The sequence below is a fragment of the Anopheles darlingi genome, chromosome 3 (assembly GCF_943734745.1).
Source record: "Anopheles darlingi chromosome 3, idAnoDarlMG_H_01, whole genome shotgun sequence".
Taxonomy (NCBI): Eukaryota; Metazoa; Arthropoda; class Insecta; order Diptera; family Culicidae; genus Anopheles; species Anopheles darlingi.
The window spans coordinates 34,729,408-34,751,120 of NC_064875.1; the positions used below are offsets into that span (position 1 = coordinate 34,729,408).

Here is a 21,713-nt window from a genome sequence, read left to right on the forward strand (position 1 = left end):
AGGGGCGAAGATTTTTGAAAACTCAAATTCAAATCCAACGGGCACGCAGCAACATACACGACGTGTAAATTATGATTCTTTTGGAAAAAACCCACTATTAACACCTGCTATCACGTGAGTGTTGTTTTGTTCACGGGATTAAGACTACAAAACATAAATTAAGGTATTAGCAGAGGGATGAGGAGGCATTTTATGCAATAGACTTTTGTTTATCATTTCAGAAGTGTTTTCCAATCCCTCCCCGTCCTTCTAAGTATCCTTATTTTCGTTTTAAAGTTTTCCTCACCGTCAACCAAAGCTCTTGTAGAACGGTGTTGCGCTTCAGCATCGAGTATAGCGGGGCTAGCAGCTGCTGGTTGGACGCAGTGTTCCAGCTAAAGCGCATGCTCCCATCGTTTTTCCATTTTGTCGGAATACAATAAATAGAGTTGAAATTATTACTATTAACTCCATGAGGAACGCTCCACATGATCATCGTTGCGCATGCTATGTTTACCAACAAAGCGACCGTGCTGTGAAAGAACGGCAGAGCGTAATATGATTATCTCTTTCACTCCAGTGGTTTAAGCATGCGCTATGCCGTTCATACATTTAGTACGTTTGGGACGAAACAGCTGATCGATAAGTGAGCCCTTTCTCTTTCTTTTCTAGCTACATCTCTTTCTGTCATGTTGAATTTTATCGTTGTAGGAACGTATACAAGGGTGGGTTGAAAAGTCGGCGATAATTAAAATGAACTTTCGCCCGAAAAAAACGATAAAAAGTTCACGGGGGCTATTCTTCCGTTTTGCCGCCGATCCTATCAGCAAAAGGAAAATTTTATCCATGTTGACGGTCATAAATGGGTCCGTAGGTAGAGCGAATTTGTCTGGGTTGTCGCCTTGCGATAGGGTTTAGGAAGTTGTAGATATATGAATTGTATTTAAAAAACGCATATTACACTAACATTAAAAACCACTGTACCCTCTGAATGATGGATGAAAAACGCACAACTCGTAGCATAGATTCCAATGAACCATTCCAGAAATAATGTGCAGTTGTGCTATTGGAGGATGGTATGTATAGTTCGTTCTTCTTCAATCAATCGAGATTAGAATCTACTTCTGCCATATCTTTGTCATTCTTATGACCTTTCCGAGATAGATATTCCCATGGGTCCTCCAGCATTGAGGGATGAAAGTAGTCCTCAACCCTGTAGATCGTCGTTTTCTGTTGAAGAGAAGTAGTTATTAGATTTGTTTAATCTGAAAATCTCTTAATCTGATATCTGCCAACAATTACTTGATGCTGTTGATGATGGTTTTGATGCCGTCGCTGACCGCTAAAGTTCTGATGTCTATTTTGGTGTTGTCCTCTCCAGTTTCGACCGTAATTTTGACGAGGCTGTTGGTCACTTGCATGATCCATCGGTGAAAAGCTGGACCTGTCTTGGCTTTGCTGCTGGGTGTGTCCAAAACGGTTACGGTTCTGGTATCCTCCTGCTCCTCCTCGGGGCCGCGGCAACATATGTTTCGGTTGAACGGAATAATAATTCCGGGTTTCGGCTCGGTTCGGTTGCGGTGTGCTGAAACCTAACGGCACCATACGTTCCGTACTGTGATATAGAGGAGGATTATTGTTTGCATGGCACGAGCCATGATCAGCCGGAGACGACATCGTTTTCTGTGACTAGAAAGAAGCTGTGGATTTCGCAAAAAACGTAAAATTCTGAAATTCTCGCGGGAAATTAAGTAAACAAATTTTGTGGTCTCGGAAAAGTTGCAGTTGTCATTTCTAATAACCCTTGCAGAGACCGAGTGTTCGTGTTGACATTCGACCAATTAATTTAAAAAATATAATAAGCTAAATTTAACTGCAAGGAATATATTTTAACAATTCTAATAAAATAATTCATAAACCCCAGTAAATCTAGTTGCAAATTGCGTTAAATCCAGTTGCAAATTGTTGTTGCGTCCAGTTGCGAAAAAACACTGTCATATCCCCCGTACTCAGAGCAAGCGCGGGAAAACTCGCACGCGAATGATTTTTGGTGTTGCGCCGTGAATCCTGTTGTGCCGTGTCCTGTTAATGCGCAAATCACTTATTAATAGATATAGAAATGGAATAGAAACGTCGGTTGTAAGAGTGATCAAACATGATGAATTTGTGCCAGTTGCTATCGAAATACAGCGAGTTTAAGGAAGTGAATGATGATCTGTTTGTTTATCTCGATCGTCTTCTTGAAAATGCCTTCGGTAAAGTAATAAATATCTGTCGGTTGCCTGCTAAGTACAAAAACTTCAATCGGATACTGTTTTAGAAATACACAATAGGACGAAGGTGGTCACGGCTGAATTGCAGAGGCTTGAACTGCAACTAACGGCTCGGAAGCAGTCCGGTAAAGTGTCGAGTCCTGCTTCTTCTCCGGTAAAGAAGCGCAAGATTCGATCCACCGAATCATCGTTCTGTGCACGCAAAGAGAATGTATCGGCAGTGGACGATTCTCATATATTTCCTTACAAATCGGATCCGGAATCTTCCGTTTGTGGCTCGTCCGTTCTTGAGCAGAATATTATAGCAGATTCAGAAGAGTCCTTTTTTGCCTGTTCGCAAAGCCCGCACAAAAAGGAAGCGCTCTCAGTGTCAAGCGAAGCATCTCGCAATAACGTGTCCAATAGAGTAAAATCGCCTGTCGTAGCTGTAAAGAAAAGCCCACCACAAGGCAAGGGCAAATGGGAGGGAAACCTGTTACGGAAAAGTGTACTAAGCAACGTGGCTGGCGCAAGTTCGGTGGATGAAATCGGTCCTGCGGCATCTTCCAGCCCAACGATGGCCAATAGCAAATGGACATCCAAGAAGTTTCCCATCGACAAGACCATAGCTCCCAAGGAAGAACATACACCGGTCAGTGTCAAACGTTTCTTTTCTTTGTGCGAAAGTCCTAACCGTCTGCGACAGACAAAACTAGCCTTTACCGAATCCTCTGCTAATCATGCATCCACGAAAAAAGAAGTTTCGGAAAAACCAATAGAGGATGACTCTTGGATGATTGATTTTGTGGTTCCCACGCCACCCTCCACAGGGCATAAGAATAAATCGACACGAAACTGGAAGAATAGAAAACAGTCGACTATGGTGACAAAGGAAGATAACTCAGCAACGGTCAATAAATGCGGCTTAAGCTTAACTGGGGATGCAATCAAAGCTAAGGCGGCAAACATTTCGGAATGCCGCCGTGAAGATGACTTAGCCGATATCGACCGAACGTTCTGCGCAGGAGCAGAAAGCAATAGCAAGCAATCCTCCAGCAACGTGTCAACGAAAATCAAACAAGAACCACCATCGCAGGTGGCTCAAACCACAGGTTCCTCTGATTCCAGAAAACCCAACAACGATAATTTGTTGCCTAATGCAATTTCGAACGAAGCGGATATTAGTGAAATCGAGTTAGTGCAACCATCCAGCCAGGAATCGATCATTAGTGTGAAGGATTCACAACCATCCAATGACAACTTGGTGGCCCTAAAGGAACAGCATGGACTACACAATCAAACATCGGAAACAGCACCAAACAACTTTAAGACGGGCATCTGGTATCGTATCATCTTTCATAATTTTTTTTAAAGATAATATTAATAAACTATCTTTGCTCTATCGGGTTCTACATTACAGGGATAATCCTCCAAAGGAAGTGGCACAACTGAAGCGATCCAAATCTGAGCAACCTTCAAGCGATCCGCTGTGTGTCGATTGTAAAAAGTTGTTTAAGTTTCACGTAAATTGTGGTAGACCGGTAGAAACCGTACGATCGAAGTTGCCAAAAAATTGTCGCAGTTGTCGAATGTTGCAACTACATCATACTCCACCAGATTTTTGGAATCCGGATTTTCTTCCATCGCAATAAGGCTGCCCAGAATGGGGAAAGCAATACCACATATGCCATGCACGGACACGATATTGGAGTAGAGATGATCAAAAGCTCGTGCCATGTTTATTGAATAGACATACTACTGTTTGTTAAGGACATCAAATACAACGCTTCAACGAGAACCCAGATGGTATCTATTCTTTCATTGGTTGGTAAGTTATTTAAAGCAAGGTTAGTATGTTATGTATGCGTTTCGGTATTTATGTAGCGATGTCGATTTTACTTTTGTATAATGCTTTATTGAATAGAGATATGCATAGAAACGGTTTCACCGAACCTCAAATATCTGCAGATTTGACATACATTCGCGCATGTTTGATCGTTGATTACAAGTTGCCACGTTTTTCTTGCTCCGCCTCGATAGCTTCGAACAGAGCCTTGAAATTTCCGGCCCCGAAACCCTGTGGAAATAAGACGAAACAGAATATGTTATACAAATTCCCCGGATCTCCCGGTAGAGCGGCTGATGGTATGGAGCATACTTACATTATGGTTGTGTCGCTGAATCACCTCTATGAATAGCGTCGGGCGGTCTTGCATGTTTTTGGAGAAGATCTGCAACAGATAGCCGTTTTCGTCGTAATCGATAAGGATCTTCAGTTCTTGGAGGATGGCCATATCTTCTTTGATTTTGACGCCACTCGACTTGAGACGTTCGCGGAGCTGATCGTAGTAGGTGTCTGGGATAGAGAGAAACTGTAGACCTCGGGCACGCAGGTTGCGTATGGCACCGATAATGTCGCTCGTGTTTAGCGCAATGTGCTGCACACCAGCTCCGCCGTAATACTCGACGTACTCTTCGATTTGCGACTTCTTCTTTCCCTTGGCCGGTTCGTTAATCGGCATCTTTACCGTTTCCTCGTAGTTGGTCATCACGATCGAACGGAGAGCCGAGTACTCCGTGTGTATCTGACTATCGTCCACGGACCAGAAACGATGGAACTGGAGCACTTTCTCATACCAGGCCGCTACCGATTCCATCTGCAGGTCCGGCTGATTACCGACCACGTGATCGATGAAGTCCAACCGTGTCGGTGGTAGCGAACGCAGGAGCACATCCTCGTGCAGTGGTGCTCGATAGCCCGGTAGGAACCGGCCCCGGTACCCTTTACGCTCGACAAACGTGTGCACGGTGTCACCGTACGTCTGGACGGTGGCAAACCGAACCGTACCATGTTCGTCCGATTCCTGCCAGATGTCCCGAACTATCTTTGCGCCCCGTTCCTTCGCCCCTCGTACGATCACATCCAGCTCCTCTACCTCGAAAGCAACGTCCTTAGCTCCGTCTCCGTGACGTGCCAGATGATCTCCGAGCTCTCGGTGACCGGGCTCGTACGCGGACACGAACACGAACACGATCCGGTTCTGGCGAACGGCATGCTTGGCCAACACTCGGCTACCTGTCTCAAGACCCTGGTACGCGTAATCCTCAAAACCGAACCTGGTCGTGTAGTAGCTGGCCGCCTGCTTGGCGTTGCCCACGTAGAACGTGATATGATCAAACGAAAGAAACTTTCCACCGGCCGGTTTCGGACCCTTGTCGGTATATGTGGTCTGGAATGATGAAAAAAAAAAATCATCATCCGCACATATCATTAACCCATAATCTACGGTTAAGACAAGATACAGAACACCCAAACTCACCATAGTATTTTGGAAGAAATTTTATATTACTAGTCGTGAAGAGAAAACCAGCACCAAACGTTCTACAGTTCACACACACACACACACACCCACCCGGTCACACTACCATAAAACAACAATAATCCTTTTCCTTTCCACAGCCGCGATGATGACGACGTTTCAAATTCGAAACCACCTCTTAATATGTGCTTGTTTCACTTCTGTTCGATCACTGACTCCAGTCTCACTCATCGAGAAGTCTTTTATAGTTTCCATATCATCGCAGAAACTTGTACCTCACGCGACTGTCCGGTATTTTTTTTTTTTCCCTGTTCATGTCCTGCCAGCTGCTTGAGGGAACCGAGTTGGACGAGTTTTTGTTTTCTTGCGACTAAAGAACGATCGCTGTTCCCAACGGCTATCTCATCTATCGTCGGTTACTGCGCGGTGGTTAGTCAATAGAATAGAGGAATGTCTGATGTCGCCAAGCACGGGCCTTCCAAAACCGGTCCCATCAGCCCTGGCGGAGTACCTGGCCGTCGGTGGAACGCGCAGGAACGACAAGTCAGATGCGTTTAGAACTTTCTCGCGTTGATAAGGGAAGGGATGGGAAACGGCATACTGAGCGCAACACATGAATTGTCACCACGTGGTGCAACCATGGCGTTTTTACTGTTGTTACTAGCAAGACCAAGAATCTCAACTCGATTTCAGCAAAGACTACATTGCGTCTCATCGTTGCATGCTTAATGAGATTGGGTCGAAGTAAGACACAATATTCAAATTGCAAGCGAGCATTTTAGCCCAGGTGTGATCGTTGACTGCTGGCGCTTGTTGCCGTAGCGAAGGACGAGCCTCCAGAATGTGGCTTTTAAGTTACATGCGCTACGCGATTCGTCTGCGCCATTGACGAGCATGTAAATCATTCAAGCCATGGAAACTGGTTCCTTGGCGTTGTTGTTGTTTTCGTCGTTGGTTACGACTAACTGTGAACAATGGGCAAGGGTATGCTGCGACCGTTGAGTACACTTTCCGAATGCGCCATATTTAGTTAATGTAGCGTGGATGAAACAGCGTGTTTTTTGTATGCAGAGCGGGACAGGGAACTTCATTCCATCCCAATTCATTTAGATACTGTGTGTCTCCTGCCGGGGTAAAACATACACGATTGGGCGAATCGGAAGATCAGTCAGAATCCATCCACAAACCGGCTCCTGTCGGACCGGTTTAGGTTGAAATTTGGATATTCAGATTTTGGAATTCTTCTCTGCACACACCTCTCTCGTGGAACACAGCAAAACAAATCGACAAATGCATTCAAAATAAACACGCAAGACAGCCTGCGCCTGTTCATAGGATTTGGGATTTGGTTTTGTATTTTTATTGTATTCCCTTTGTTGATTGAACTATCATTTTAACAGCAGCACACGGGGGAACATTATGCCGCGTGGAGAAACTTAATAAATTAACAGCGCTAGTTTTACGTATTCGCAATTACAATGCATTAGGGGATGCCTCATGGCTTTCGCAGCGCGGCGGAACGCAATCGATGGGCACGGTCCTGCCAAAGGCCTCTGTTAGGTTTTACTTAAAAAATGACTGGCGTTCCGAGATGTTTAAAAAACAGAAGCTCAATTTATATAAAAATAGACTGATCAGTAGTGTAGAACCACTCTTTCTGCTTGTACTTTTTCCTCAAAATCATAGAAAAGTGCCTGATAGTGCTGAGGCGAAAAATGAATTCACTCTTCGGCCGGTTGGTGATAATTTTTCTTCCGGAATGAAGCCAAACGCATGCGCTCAACCTGGAGCGCCTGCTCGAGCTCGAGTACTTTCACCTGTATTTCCATCTCCTTCGTTTTGGCTTGATGTACCGTCAGTGTACCGAGATCAAGATCTTGCGAATCTTCTAACCGTTGGCTGCAATCTTTGGCAGTTGCTACCACGATGCCCGTCGCCTGTGTTACGTTCTTCGAGGCAGTACCGAGAGCGGTCAGGTTAGAGCTGGTGCGCGGTGCTTTCACACGACTAGCAACGACCAGTTGAGCGGTACAAGCAGCGATTTCCTGTGCGGCCACAACCAAATCCAGTTGATGTTTCGCTCCTCCTGCTACCGTTTTGTTCGCTGCGGTTCTGTTTGATCAATGGCAAAGAGAGAACGATATTAGTTTGCGTCAAAATGCGGGCACAATGGATGGTGAGTAGTAAGGAAATGGCATATTTCAATACCCTATTACTACTTACACCAAGAAGTTAGCCCCTTGTGCCACACTTTTAGCTGCGGAAATTAAACCCTCGGTCCACTGGTGGTTGCGCTTGTAGAACTCTTTAGCCGATGCAGTACCCTTGCCAAGCGACACGATTTCTGATTGCAGCAAGCGGGACTTTTGCACCAGAATACGAATCGCTTGCATGAGGTTCGTGCAAGCGTCCAAAATTTTCTCGTTAACCTCCAATTTGATGCCAGAATCGGAAGCCCGCGATTTCGACAGCATTTCCTTTGGGACGAAGAGAGAGAAAGAGAGAGAGAGAGAGAGAGAGAGAACGAAAGAAAGTAGTGATTTACAGTTTCTAATCGATTGTGTGTTTTTGCATTAAAAATCGCGAACTACAATGTTACCTGAATCTGGGCCGCAGCCTCTTCAATGGCCTTATCCATGCTGGATAGTTCAGACTCGACCATATCACCCAAATTCTCAGTTCCATCTGTCTGCTTGCCAAGATCGACGATCATTGTGGTAACTTGTTCCAGCTTTGATTTGAGATCCGTTACCCTTTCGCTTACGGCATCGGATTCACTTGTTTTTTGAAGCGCCTGAAATAGGCTGGTAATAGACTGGCCCAGCTTCTTAATCTCTTCCGCTATGCCTTTAGGATGGATTGAAAAGCAATTATTAGATAGAGTATATAAAACATTTCCTACTATTTTGCTTCCGTTGATTGTTCATTTCAAATTTCATATCACAATACTCACAAAAGGTTCGATAAAATAATAGTGTGCAGCAAAAAGTATTAAAATAATTTCAATAAGTACATTGATGGAACATATAACATTAAGAAATGAAAGAAATAATCCATCTAAGAATATAGATAAACAAACTGTTTGTCTATTTTTTTTAGCAAGTATAGATATTAAATTTCCTATAAAAATCTATTAATTATGCTTCAGTTTAGTGCACTACAATTACTTAGCGTGTATAATGAAGCGATAAATTGTTCGTTTCAACAGCTAAGTTCATTTTCGCAAGTTTTGGTAAAATAGAGAATGTAAACTATTGCGTTTAGAAGAAGTAGAAAACTTACGTTCGCCGCTTTCAATGTTCGCTGATCTGTTGCAGATGGTCATGCCTTGCACGTGAGCTGAAGCCAGTAAGTGAGCTCCGATGATAACTTTGCGCGCCAACGATTCAACGTTGGTGGAGTTATCTTTCAGATAGTTTTCGTGTACCATTTTTAGCTTAGTCAATACCTCCTGCAACTCTTCAGCGATCATCAAAAAGTAGGTTGGCGTACCGCCAGCTCCTGGCATCTCATTTTCGCCAAGCGCTCGCACCGTCAGCTTTTCCGATGATTTAATGCAGGCCTCCAGCAGGGTACGTAGAGCAGTGTCACCACTGATTCGGCTATCGGTGAGTGCCGTCTCTAGCTCGCCAATTTTCAGTTGGGCGCTCTGTAACCTTCGCTCCGTTTCCTCCTGTTGGTGTAGTAAATCTTGCAGATCAGACTCGATTGCTTCCTTTTCTGCTACTGAGCGTTCCATATTTGCATCTAGACTCTGGTGTTTTTTTTTTTTAATTCATTGATCATCGCGAGCGCCGGAAATAGGTAAAAGTATGTTATTATTTCAATTCGCGTTGCATTTTTTACGACACTTACAGAACAGTGGACAAGCACATTGTTAACTCTAGTTTGTTAGCCGATATGTAATTCTAGCTAAAGGGGCGTGTTGTAATGAATGTAAGCGATAATACCGATTACCGATGCTTTAACGATTAGTCACAATTTATGAAGTGAAAATGCTTGGCGAGATGCAAATATGAGTGCGATAGAAACATGTTCGGCGTGGGATGATGGACACAGTACAAGCATTTGTGTTTCTAACAATTGAAATTAATTTCTTGTACTGTTTCACTGATTGCATGTATGCAAGCGAATCACCGACTAATGATTCCCGAAAGCAGACAGGCTGCCCATCGTTCCCTTTCGAATGGTTTTACCTGATACTTTTCCTCCAGTTCTCGGTGTTTGGTGTTAAGCTCTTCCAACTCGTGGTCCTTCTGCTCGATCACCGACTTCAGATCGGTCACCAGCGATTCGAATTCGGTCTGCTTTTGTGATGTTTCATTTTGCAGCAGTAAAAGCTGCTCCAATGTTTTCTGCCGCTCATCGGTAATTGCCTCCTTGGTCGTTTCGAGAGCCGTAAGCTGCTCGCTTAATTCCGTTTTCATCGAGTCGAAGCGAAGCAAATCTGCCTCTTGGTTACGTCTAAATTCCTCTTCCTGTGCTTCTTTGGCTGCTTGCAAATCCGAACATTTTTGTTCCAATGCACATTTATCCATCCGAAGGTGTTCGATTTGTTCGGCCAATTCTGTGATTACGTACGATGAAAGAAGAAAGTGAGTTATCTGTTTAATTTGAATCAGTTGGATAGGACGAATTTAGCTATTATCATACAGTAGTCTTTGTAAATTAATCGTTTGCCATTCATTAAAATTAAAACTTACTATGAATGTGAACCATAAAGTGGGTTAGTAGTGCATGCAAGAAGTTAATCATATAACACAAAAAAAACATTTGCAAAGTCATTATTTTGTGCTAATGAACGGTATGCCTCCCAAGAACCTGAACGCATAAACCAGAGAGACATCTCCGGAGCGAGCACTTACCTTCCGTTCGCTGTGTAGTTGCACTAACGCTTTGCTGTAAGGAAGCTTCCTCCTTAGCGTAGTGTTCAGTCTTTAGCTCTAGAGCATCAATCTTAGACATGCATTCTTGATACTTGAGTGCTAGCTCATCCTTTTCTCCCTGTATTTCGACGAGACGCTCCTCGAGACTGCCCTTTTCCGTTGAAAGTGTTTCGCGGTCTTGCTGGAATGTCTGGATTTCCGTCTCCAGTCGCTCCACGCCAATGCGTAGCTCGGCGATTTCGGCCTGCCGTGATGCCTCCATTTCGTCGTATCGACTTTGCAAGGATTCACACTTTTGGGTCATGGTTTGTAACTGCTCATTGATAGCCTCCTGTTCGTGGCGTGCATCGTTCGAGCTTTGCTGCAATGCATTCTGAACAAGGGCCTGTTTTTGCTGGAGCTCTTCCAGCTGCCGTTGGAGCTCAGCTTTGGCTTTGTTGGCTTCAGTCGCTGCCTCGGTGGATGTGACCAGTTGTTTGCTTATTTCGCCATGCTGTATGAGTGAGTATGGGGTTTGTGCGGTAAGAAAAGGGGAACCATAACATGATGAATGATGGTGTTAACTGAATGAATCTCACCAACCACTCAAATAGCAATATTGTTCTAATTCTGCATTTTACGGGTTTGATTTTTTTTTTCTACTGATACTGTATAACTAGCTCCACATGGTACTATGAGCTAATATTGTCACAGGAAATAGTTTTCTACGTATGGAACGATTTATCGTTTGCTATTAAAAAAAACGCCATCTTTTACTAACCTGCCTGTAGCAATTGATCCTATATTGATCAAACTTCATCTATGATAAGAACCGAAAGTAAAAATATTCATGTTGACCAAAAAGGCATGCAGCACGGAAAAATGAAAGCAATATTTTTTTTTGAAAAAGTTTCATTTCCAAATAAAACTGAAGCTTCACCAAACTGCCAGTTTAAAACATTAAACTTTTAACTATGAGCAATTGATGACCTTGCTTTAGTGCAAAAATTAATAGGCCATGTTTTGGAGATATTCAGTATAATTGAATCTTTCGTGTTTCAATATTTGAGTCAGAAACACACACACACACACACACACACAAACACATCACAAATTGCTTGAATTAACAGTGAGTGTAGAAAAAATTATAAATAGTGCTTTGTATAAACGCCACCTGTGTTATATTACCTGCCGCAGAAGATTAACATGTTCGTCGCGGATCTGCGTGTACATCGTTTTAAGTTTTTGGAACTTTTCCTCACTGGCTTTCGCTCGTTCTTCCTCAGCTTGGGCTCGTTCTATTGGATAATGAACATTGCTAAATCAATCGGATCATGATCATCATGCTCATCCCATAATACAAGTAAACTTACGTTCCAGCGACGGTGCAGTTTGGGCGCGCAATTCCAGTTCTTCCTTCTGGAAGCGTAAATTCGTTACCTCATCATGGCGTTGGGCTAGTTGAGCCCTTAAAGCCCCGATTTGTTCCTCCATCCGGGATTGCACATCCCGCTGCTCCAAGGTGATCGCTTTGACGTGATTCGACAATCGCTGCGTTTCGGTTTGCAAATGACGCACCAATTCGTCTCGCTCTTGAATCAATCGTTCCAGCTCAATGACCTGTGCTATCGGCACAACAGGCGACTGGCTAACGGATTGTTGGTGATTATCATGCTGGTGGTTATGTTGCGGTAGCTCCGGTATCGGTGGGGCAGCTTCAGCCGTGTCGATTAAGTTGGAAACCACTGGTTCCGGCTCGTTGTCCGTTGGATCGCTATCCGGCATCACAACGACCGGCGCCTGGTAATTGCCAAGGTCACTCTGTTGCTGGAAGTTGGGCGGTGCTTCCGGTAGTTTTGGTACCGTGATCAGATTGACAAAATACTGCAGGCTACGCGATTGACCATAGAACTGCCTGAGCTGATGAAAAAGCGTATTGAAGCGCTGTCGGTGACCCGTCAGCAGATCCGATGGAAGATTGGCGTGCAGCTTGAACATGACCCGTACTAGCATATCGTAGAGCGGATTCGAGTCCTGTATGCAGGGGATTAACGGCGCCAATCGACACTGACCGGGCGATGTCATGGAACTCACGCAAAACGTTGTGATGGAATTGAATACTGCAAAGCGCAGAGATTGGAGAACATATTTTATGCATTAGCTTGATAGACTTGATTAATATCGAGGGGTTGCGGCATACTTGTGGCCTGCAGGGCTACAATATCATCCAGATAATCGAATATTTCAACCGCCAACTGGAAGCTAGAACATTTCAAAGGGCAACATTATGATGAACAGTTTAACACTAAACGGGTCATAAGCCGCCGTATGTCGACAGCATTACTTACTAAATGTTAATATCACCTTCGCCGATCTTCTCCAGATCTCCCTGGCGTAATGACAGACTACCGGGGATGCGTGGGTTGCGATCATGAAACTCCAACTTCGTAACGAGCAGCTTCGTGTAATGCTTGATGCAGATGCCGTAGCCATCGTTCAGATGGCCCCACAATTTGCCGGCCTCTAGCAACATGCCACGATGGCGCATAGAGTTCTGGCAGCACAGGGGATGACCTTCGCGCAGAATCTTGTGCAGCAAGTGGCAGAATTTCCATGCGACGATTCGATTGTCTTGAATCGGTTGCCGAATGGCAATGGCCCAGAACGCATGGCCGCCATTGCTGTGAAATGTTCCGATGATTGCAGCACGAACGTGCTTCCCCTTGATTGGCATTTCCACATTGTTGAGCGCCTTTGATATGCTGATACTCTGCAAAACGAAAGATCGTTAGTCACAGGTAGTCAACTGTAAATCGTGCGAAGTATGACAACACTCTGCAACACGTTAAGGTAAATGGTAATACGTGGTTAATAAAAAAAAACCCTTCTGTACACATCGACACTTACCAAATTATAGTACTCTTTATCCGTTAAAGACATGGCTGTCGCTGGCGGTATCGGGTGTTATTGGTGCAGCAAATCCCCTCACTATCCTTTGAATAGTTTGATGTATGTACAACTGTTGTTCATAAGATCGATAACACTTGCACAAACTACGTCCACCGACCGGTTTGATGGTAAAATTATTACAATGTGAAACCCACACCCCGGCATTAAAGAGTTTCTAATACCGGCAGTAATGTAGATTGTCTTTATACACAATGGGTAAACGTTCGGAAACAAGCAATATGATTTCACACCTTTTATTACTATAGAAGAAAATATAAGAAATAATAAGGAACGATAAATTGTGGTAACACTATCACTCAAGTTAGATATCTAGAGTGTAAGGTGCTGCTGTTGAGAGAGGCGCCTCGGGACGAAGGCGCATCTGTCAGAATAGGCAATGTCCACCTAGTAAGAAAGCACACGTTTCTACGGAGATCTCAATGCATATCCGTCACAACGGAAGAGCAGGATGAAGATACTAGGTTCGCCGCCTGATAAGCAAGGGCGAAAGACCTGTCCGTTATCACTTTGTGTACCGAATCATCGCAACGGTTGTTTCACAAATCGATAATATACGTGGTGGTGACTCACGTACTCCCCGGATATCGCACAATCGTCCAACTCATAAACGTGAAGACCGGTACGAATTTGTTTTGAATATGCAACCAAATTCAAACGGACATACGCTCTTAACATGAAGGAAAATCTTATATCTTAATAGATTTTAGCTTCTTTTTATCAAAAGTATAATCTTACTAGCACTTTATGAGCACTGACACACACAGTCTATCATCGCCAGAATACGATTGTGGCTCGTTAGTAATATGCTAACTGCGTTTTCACTTCCCTTGCACATTGGGCACAAATTGAATTAAGCCTCAAAGGCCTCACCCAGATCGATCGGTATGGATCGGAAACACTGCCCCCCTCCGGTTGCTCCGTTGTCGATGCCCAACCTTCCGGTTTGTCTTTCTTCGTATTCCGGTAATGCGAGGTAATAATTCTTACGCACAGCACCTTTTAAAGTCTCTCGTCAGAATGCAGAAGACTCTCCTTACCTTTCCTAGTACCATCAGAATCTTTACTGACGAAATGGATTTGTGCAACGGTGTGTTACACCTGTTATGGGGACTTTCAATGACAACTCACAGAAGCAAGAAGAAAAAAAATACCTGGCCTGATAAATGGTTTATCTAATCAGTCGGTTTGTCTGATAGCAAAATAGATAAAGCTTTCATAAAAAAAACGTTGCGGTGACGAAGCATGTGTACTTTTAAGTATAAGAGTTTGAAAAACATTGCATAGCGTTTCCAAAATTATCAATATTATAATCATAATCAATAGTATTATAATATATCAATGCAACTCGAGTTCTGCCTTTGGAAGGATATCTATAAAAAGAGACGAACCTTGTAAATTGCTGCTTAACACTAAGCAAGGCACAACTCTTTGTCTCTTTCAATGTTTAATGGATATACCATAGGCTCTTTATCATTTTAATGAATCATTTGATTCGGAAGCATTGGTGGCTGTTTTCCTTATGGCGCACCCAGCATTGCGTTCCTTCGCAATTACAAATGGGCTTATTGATTTCGTAACCGATGTGAGTAATTCCACGTGGAAATAGGAAAACGAAAGGTAATTCATTTTAAGGGGGATAAATTAGCTTAAGCAAACGGCGCTGCACTGCATGTACAAATCAGCCAAACTTTCATTCAAAATCGGAGTTTATTGCGCTCGTTATACGCTATGTTGGCGCTCGTATTACACAAATAAGCGTGAATAACTATTTAGAGGAAGAAATCAAAACAAAGTTGCAATCTCATTCATGGCTCTCGCGATTACTGAAGCGTTATAATCAGTGTGGTTGCGACAGTAACGCACGGTTGGGGATATTACCCGTAGAGTATTGAAGGACCCGATTACTACACCTGTAAAACAGAAATACAAACGGAAATGTATCTCCGTAAACTCACCCCGACAAAACGATTCATTTTATGCAACGTTGCTGTACTTTAACAACCATAATAAATCATACGATAGACGATGCGCATACTCTGGTTGTGCAACTAATGTAGGGATTTTGGTGGTACCATAGCCTAATGCACTTTCGAAGCGATCTTATCGCTTTACCACACAGCGGAATGTGCTATATCGCTCTTTCTTTCCAGAGCTGCCCGAATTTCCCTCGGCTAGATTTGCTTTGTGCGATTTCTTTCTCCCCTGTAAGTGTATGGCGTTTTAGGAATTTTCACACTTTTCTACGCCATGAACCTACTGAAGCATAGCGAGTGGAGGCTTCGGAGATTGCTGTTTTCAATTCACTTTCTTGCCCGTCGCAATTGAAAAATTCCAATGTGCACTTTGAGGCACGACAGAGAAACTGCAGCCAATGCTGCTGTAAGATGATGAGATCAGTGATTGCACGAAGGCACGTGTAAAAAGAAGCTCAACGAGTTGCTTTCTTCTAACTCCTTTCACAAAAGAAAGCAAACATGGGATATTATTTCTCGTCGAATGAAGTCAAAACGTGAATTTGATAGATTATGGTTCTGTGTGAAAATAAAGATCGGCAGGTAAGCCAGAACAGAGTGTTCTGAAGATATTTACAAAAGTGTATGGACTTGTCACGGTCATCGTCATCATCTTTCGGTGGCATTTGTGGTGTAAATCGAGTCAAACTTTCAGTGGAAAAAGGGTTAAAAACTACCCCAAATCTCGGTACCGTTCTATGCTCCCTGCGCCACGCCGGAAGCCCATGCTCTGTGTGTATGGAAGCGAATTCATAAATGGTGATAACAAAGACGGATATCGCACTTGGGCACATATGACTAGTGTGAGTTTAACGAACTAGCGATTGTTTCAATCGGGAAATGAGGTGTATGCATTGTTTGTTTGATTGAGAACACCAGTATTTACAGCACCGTTGAAATGGAATGTAATTTCCATGCGCGACCTTGTGTATGGGTTTTGCGCGACACACTTGCGTCCGTCCGAGATAGGAATGAATGAATAGATCTGTCGCTTATGTGACTCACACCAGGTGTTTCTGCAGCAATCTACCTGGCTGTACGCGGTACGTGACCTAGTGTTTTGTGCGAGCGTTATAGTGTGGCATTTAGTAAAAAAATCAACAGTGCAGCAAACAGAAAAAGTTACTTAGGTGCACTGAATACCAATTCATCAGTAGCCTACCAAATGTTTGACGAGATGTTCTCGTTCAATGTCGACTGGCGATTTTCGATTTTGAAGCACTCGTGGTAACGATAGCGAAGCCATGGAAGCGGGGGGAATCGTACTACTACGGCGATACACGATTACGAGCACCAAGTAGGCGTTCTGGAATGTACGCACGTTCAGCGGAAGGGCGTCGGTTCCGTGGCACTAACGATGTGTAATAAGTTGAATTAAAATATGTCGCGCTTAGTCTGTCTGGTAATCGTTTCAATCGGTTCTCCTGTTAGCACGAATCGTTGGTTTGACTCTATCCTTGCGAAATCAAACGAAAGGCAGACATCACGGAGACAAAACTCCCTTTCTCGAAACACTGCACAGCGACCGCAACTGCTATTATGGTCGTAGATTGCTTCCGTTATGGTGGTTGCACATAACTCCTACACCTGTTCTGTGGACACTAGGTGACGAACGAATGCGCCGGCACGCACGCACGTTGACGATCATCGGTTAGCTGAAGCTAGAAAACTGAATCACACCACTGCTGAATGGACCGGACGTGAATGGTTTGCCGCCAGCTGAGAAGCCCGCGCTTGCGAATAGCGGTGTGCTGCTGTGGAAACGAAATCGCTCGCCAGCTGCTACCTTTCGCTTGCTGCTCGGGCCCCACCCCGCTTGGTAGGCGCTCTCGGGTTTCTCTGAGCCTGTGCCAGATCTTGAATGCGCTGTCCGTGCCATGAAAAGATACGTTCAAATCGCAACCTCCCAATCTGTTCCTGTTGATTCGACCCACCACTTCTACTAGCTAGATTTTGTAAACAACCCGCGGAGCCCCTCCTCGATGGCTGGGAACGATCGGAAAGTGGCACTCGATTTATCACAGGGCACTACTGGAAGGAAATCGGATTCTCTGGCAAACATTTTCATTGATACCTACACGCTGGAGGCAGGATAATTTGCTGTTTAAGTGGAGCACATTTTAAAGAGAAAAAATAAATCGGCCCGCTATTTCGTGATGCAAACTGTCAAAAAGGCGTCTGACAGCTGCGATTGTTTACGTTTTCCACAGTCTGCTACGTCATTTCAGCGGAACAAGTCCTTTCGAATCGCAGCAGCTACTGATGGCGAGAAATTAACTTTCCTTCCGAGCCTGCACTACCGATACGGTTTTTTCTTCTTTTAGTGCAACGCATTACCATCGCCGCCCTGCACGAGCATGGGAGAGAGTACGTGAATTGTGCCCAAGCCTGATACTTGCCGCTCCAGCAGCGTCCCCGTGCTATGTCCGAACGGATTTGCGCTGCGAATGATGATGATGTCACGGAAAGGGGAGGCGCACTTGAGCCAGCTAAAAAAGAAAGATCCAGCACAGCCGGACAAACGTGGCACCAAATGCTACTGCATCCGTCGCCGTCCTCGTCTCAGCTTTCCTATGGTTCGGAGGCGACCCAAAACGACGTTGTTAGTGTTTCGTCCACACCGCGCCCAACGGCGAGATATGCCAGCAACGTGTTCAGCGAGCTGGATGAAAGCGCTTGTAACTACGATTCCGGTAACTTTTCACTATCCGATTCGAGCATCAAAAGCAAGCAGGCGTCCGCCGTTGTCGGAGATGGCGATGCCGGGAGCAGCGAACTCCATCATCGGTTTGTGCAGTTGAACACTGAGCTGTACCAGGCCAAAACCGAGTTGTTGACGTACAAGTACAAGTGGAACGAAATACGCAATGAAATTGGATTGAACTGGAGCAAAAAGCTGGACAAACTCGTGGAGGAAAAGAATGAGCTCGTGAAGGAACTGGATGAGCTGAGCAAGGAACTTGCTCGCGTGAAACAGGGCGATGCGAGTAACCGTGAATTGCACCGTTTGCGGTCTGAGCTGGCTGATGTAACCGTGCAATTCGAGTGCAAGAAACAGGCCAATAAGGACTTGATTCTTAAAATAGCCGAACAGTACGGTGAAAATGAAAACCTTTCAACGAAGCTGGGGAGACTGGAAGCGATGCTTGCCGATGGTCGTAGTGAGCTTTCAAGGACGAAGGAATCAGAAGGATGGTTTCGCGAGGAGTTACACCGGTGCCAAAATGAAAATGCCAAACTTAAAGCTGCTCTTTCAGCCACAGCTGATCGGATGTATAGAGAGCGAGCAGAATCGGAAAGAAGACTGTGCGCCGCAAGGGAGGATTGCAAGAGTGCAATAACTAAACAAGAGTCTACAGATAGGTCTGCTTGTACGGAATGCTCCAAAGCAACTAAGCAACTAAGAGTACAATCCAGCAAGGAAATTGCATTGCTTAAGGAAACCGCAGATCGACGAATAGCGGATCTTTCCGCTAGTAATATGCACCTGGAGAAGCAAAATTTCGATCTGCACACTTTGATCGATCAACTCAACCGATCGCTTACAGATCATCAGCAGCAGCTCATAAAATGTGCCAAAAATGAAAAGGAAACCCTGCAAGGGCTGCAATGCTTGATGGCCGATGATTTAGGTTCGAATTCTAGTGGCAGGGAAACGAGGCGGCGCCATGAAAGCGAAATTGCGACACTCAGTGCGCAGCTGGCACGCGAGTGTTTCACCAAACGACAGATAGAGGTCGGCGTTGAACAGCTGAAAGCGCAGGTTAAAGTTTTATCGATAAACTTTGTTTCCACCTGCCAACGGTTGGCTGTACAGGAATGCGAATTGAAATCCCTTCGCACACGGAATAGTGAGTTAGAGCGTCGGTTCACCAGCAGTCACCTACCCGTGACCATGTGGACGCCTAGAGAAGAGGACCAGCTTCTGGAGAATTTTCGGGTTATTCAATCGAAAAATTACGACCTGGAGCTAAAATTAGGTCAGTGTGTGGACGATACTCAAACAGCGGCGGACCCTACCGGAGCTACTCAATTCAAACCGCAGCTTATTCGCCATAGTGAAGCGATTATTACTCTGCTTAAACAGAACATTACGGACCTGGAGCGAAATCTTACGCCCAGGGAACTGAACGTAAGTGCGGACCAAGTGGAGAGCAGCAGTAAAATGGCGTGCCCAAAGCATGGTTCGAGTTGCCGTGCAAATGCAGAGATCGATGAGGCAAATATGCGCGATCTTCGTACAATGCTGAAAGCTATCGAGAGCGATAATCGGCGCCGTTTGGAGCGTTACGAGATAAACAATCGAACGTTATTGAAAAAGATTAAAGAGTGTGCTCGGGAACGGGAACGTAGCGAGCAACGGGTTGCTGAGCTAGAGAAGGAACACGCCAAATGCGGACATCTTCGTTGCGATATGGCATCACAACGAGAGCGCTGCTTACTGCTGGAAGCGGACCTCGAATCCTGTCAACAGGAAGCAACAATGTTACGGGCTGGAAAGGATCGACTGGTATCCTTGTTGCAGAACAACTGCCGACTTATGTCCAACGGTGATGTTTGGGCTTCGTTGAAACTGACGTTTAAGGAACTCCACGAACTGCAGCAGGTGCACAAGGAGAACGAACGGCTGAAGGAGCAGGTAGAGATGGATGCAAAAAAGATTGCACAGCTGGAAGCGGCATCGTGTGACTGGAAGCTGGCAGTCGAAGTGCAGTCAGCGGATGCCGATGAGCTTCGTTCTGAGCTGGCCGTGAAGAACCTACAACTTGAGGACTCTCGGCGTACGGTAGAGCGTTTGGTGGACGAAAATCGGTCGCTGCAACAGTCCGCCACTATGGTGGCTGCGAATGAGTCCAGCCTTACGCAGCAACTGGACGAACTGAACCGCTTAGTGCGTATCCAGGAGATTCGACTTGAAACAGCCCATGAACGATTGAAGTTGTACGAAGATTCCGAACGAGTTCTGGCAGCTTCAAAAGAACGATTCTTCCACGATCTTCAATCCCTCCAGAACGCGATTCTACTGGAAAAACAAGAAAAGAATGAGCTACAGGCGGAGGTTCGAGAACTGCGTCGAAACATGATGAATATGGTTGGAAATAGTTTACAGGTGAGTAGAAGTACATCGAATCGATTCATCTTCTTTTTTTGTATCTGTCATACAAATATTCCACATTATTATTTACATATTTCAATCCAAAATGTGTTCTGAAGCATATTTTTGTGCCACAAAATTATTCCACAACCTTATGTTGCCATTAAATTAAATCGTTATCATTACCCGTTTTGTTTGGAATTGAACTTGTTAACAGTATCACTGTTTCAAGAATATTTGGATAGCACTTCTATAGACGTTCAAATAACACTAATGCTGACTTTATATTTTGTTTCTGTCATTATTTGTTACTCCAACAGAATATCAACCAAACGCAAATTTCTAATAGTGGCAGTGGTCAACGGTCTACCGCCATTACCAGTCCAGATCTGAAATCACTTTCACCATCCAGTTTGGACATTGATCAACTACAGGCGCTGGTAGAAGAGAGCTCCCGTAAAAGCTGTTCTCTCAATCCGCTAAAAGAGTGCGTGTTTTCCCTGAAACAAGAGATGAATAACCTTAAAGCGGTTATGCTATCTGATCAGCAGCAGCAACACCGTCCCAATCAGTTGCACGATGCACGCTTCCCATTATCGCTGATGGAAGAGCTGAACGATGCCGCAAATGGATTTTACGGAAGTAGATGAGTGTAGGGGTAATAAGACCCGCAATGTCTTAGTGTTATTATATAAAAAGTAATGATTATCAGGTTGATGAAAAGTTCTAAATCATATAATGTGAGCAAAAGAGAGAGAGAGAGAGAGGGAAAGAGAAAGAGAGAGAGAGAGAGAGAGAGAGAGAGAGAGAGAGAGAGAGAGAGAGAGAGAGAGAGAGAGAGAGGGGGGGGGGGGGGAGGAAAATGTGAAACCTAGGCTGTAGGAACAGCTAAGCGTTGAACTCAAATTGTATCTGCCAATCATATACTATCGAAGAGATGTATATTTCAAGCTTTATACTATAACGGATTTCTATTTTCTAGTCAAGCGTTATTACTGATACACTCAGCTGGATCTTCTGTTGTTCATTAGCAAGCATATGAATGCTTAGTTTGTGCAACGTTTCCTTTCCTTAAAATGTGACAGGTAGTATCGAAATGGTCGTGAAAAGGTACAGAAACACATTCCACCTTAACTGTTGCGCTCGATTGCAGTAAAGGCTTTTTGTTATAGTGCTATTTTGCTAACTTTCAACTAGAGTGAAAGTATTGTTAAAGTAGA

The 21,713-nt window shown here is 44.4% G+C and overlaps 4 protein-coding genes across 13 annotated transcripts; 1 reads left to right on the forward strand and 3 right to left on the reverse strand.

Moving 5' to 3' along the window:
- Positions 1–836: 836 nt before the first annotated feature.
- LOC125957453 (uncharacterized) lies at positions 837–1,752 on the reverse strand. The gene is made up of 2 exons (XM_049690159.1): positions 1,282–1,752; positions 837–1,209 (listed from the first exon to the last, which is right to left on the reverse strand). The coding sequence occupies exons 1-2, from the start codon at positions 1,654–1,656 to the stop codon at positions 1,081–1,083; spliced, it is 504 nt and encodes a 167-aa protein (XP_049546116.1). The 5' UTR covers positions 1,657–1,752; the 3' UTR covers positions 837–1,080.
- Positions 1,753–3,883: 2,131 nt separating this feature from the next.
- Positions 3,884–21,350, forward strand: LOC125956397 (centromere protein F-like). Of its 3 annotated transcripts, none has more exons than XM_049688223.1 (3): positions 3,884–4,078; positions 17,723–20,508; positions 20,814–21,350. In XM_049688223.1, exons 2-3 carry the CDS (start codon positions 17,821–17,823, stop codon positions 21,141–21,143), a joined length of 3,018 nt encoding a protein of 1,005 aa, XP_049544180.1. In that variant the 5' UTR covers positions 3,884–4,078; positions 17,723–17,820; the 3' UTR covers positions 21,144–21,350. The 3 variants fall into 3 exon arrangements, with proteins under 3 accessions (XP_049544180.1, XP_049544178.1, XP_049544177.1); XM_049688221.1 differs by having other exon boundaries at positions 3,884–4,059; XM_049688220.1 differs by lacking the exon at positions 3,884–4,078 and adding an exon at positions 15,812–15,941.
- Positions 4,109–5,733, reverse strand: LOC125956398 (4-hydroxyphenylpyruvate dioxygenase). Its single transcript, XM_049688224.1, has 3 exons — positions 5,552–5,733; positions 4,394–5,461; positions 4,109–4,308 (listed from the first exon to the last, which is right to left on the reverse strand). The coding sequence occupies exons 1-3, from the start codon at positions 5,552–5,554 to the stop codon at positions 4,234–4,236; spliced, it is 1,146 nt and encodes a 381-aa protein (XP_049544181.1). The 5' UTR covers positions 5,555–5,733; the 3' UTR covers positions 4,109–4,233.
- On the reverse strand, positions 6,842–17,556 carry LOC125956396 (huntingtin-interacting protein 1). 8 transcript variants are annotated; one of them, XM_049688219.1, is made up of 13 exons: positions 14,122–15,803; positions 13,324–13,625; positions 12,765–13,186; positions 12,617–12,678; positions 11,790–12,536; positions 11,605–11,714; positions 11,198–11,236; positions 10,417–10,930; positions 9,748–10,043; positions 8,834–9,305; positions 8,151–8,398; positions 7,775–8,028; positions 6,842–7,663 (listed from the first exon to the last, which is right to left on the reverse strand). In XM_049688219.1, exons 2-13 carry the CDS (start codon positions 13,354–13,356, stop codon positions 7,273–7,275), a joined length of 3,588 nt encoding a protein of 1,195 aa, XP_049544176.1. In that variant the 5' UTR covers positions 13,357–13,625; positions 14,122–15,803; the 3' UTR covers positions 6,842–7,272. The 8 variants fall into 8 exon arrangements, with proteins under 8 accessions (XP_049544176.1, XP_049544173.1, XP_049544172.1 ...); XM_049688216.1 differs by having other exon boundaries at positions 6,843–7,663; positions 8,151–8,392; positions 9,748–10,118; XM_049688215.1 differs by lacking the exon at positions 14,122–15,803 and adding an exon at positions 17,477–17,556 and having other exon boundaries at positions 6,844–7,663; positions 9,748–10,118.
- Positions 21,351–21,713: the final 363 nt, after the last annotated feature.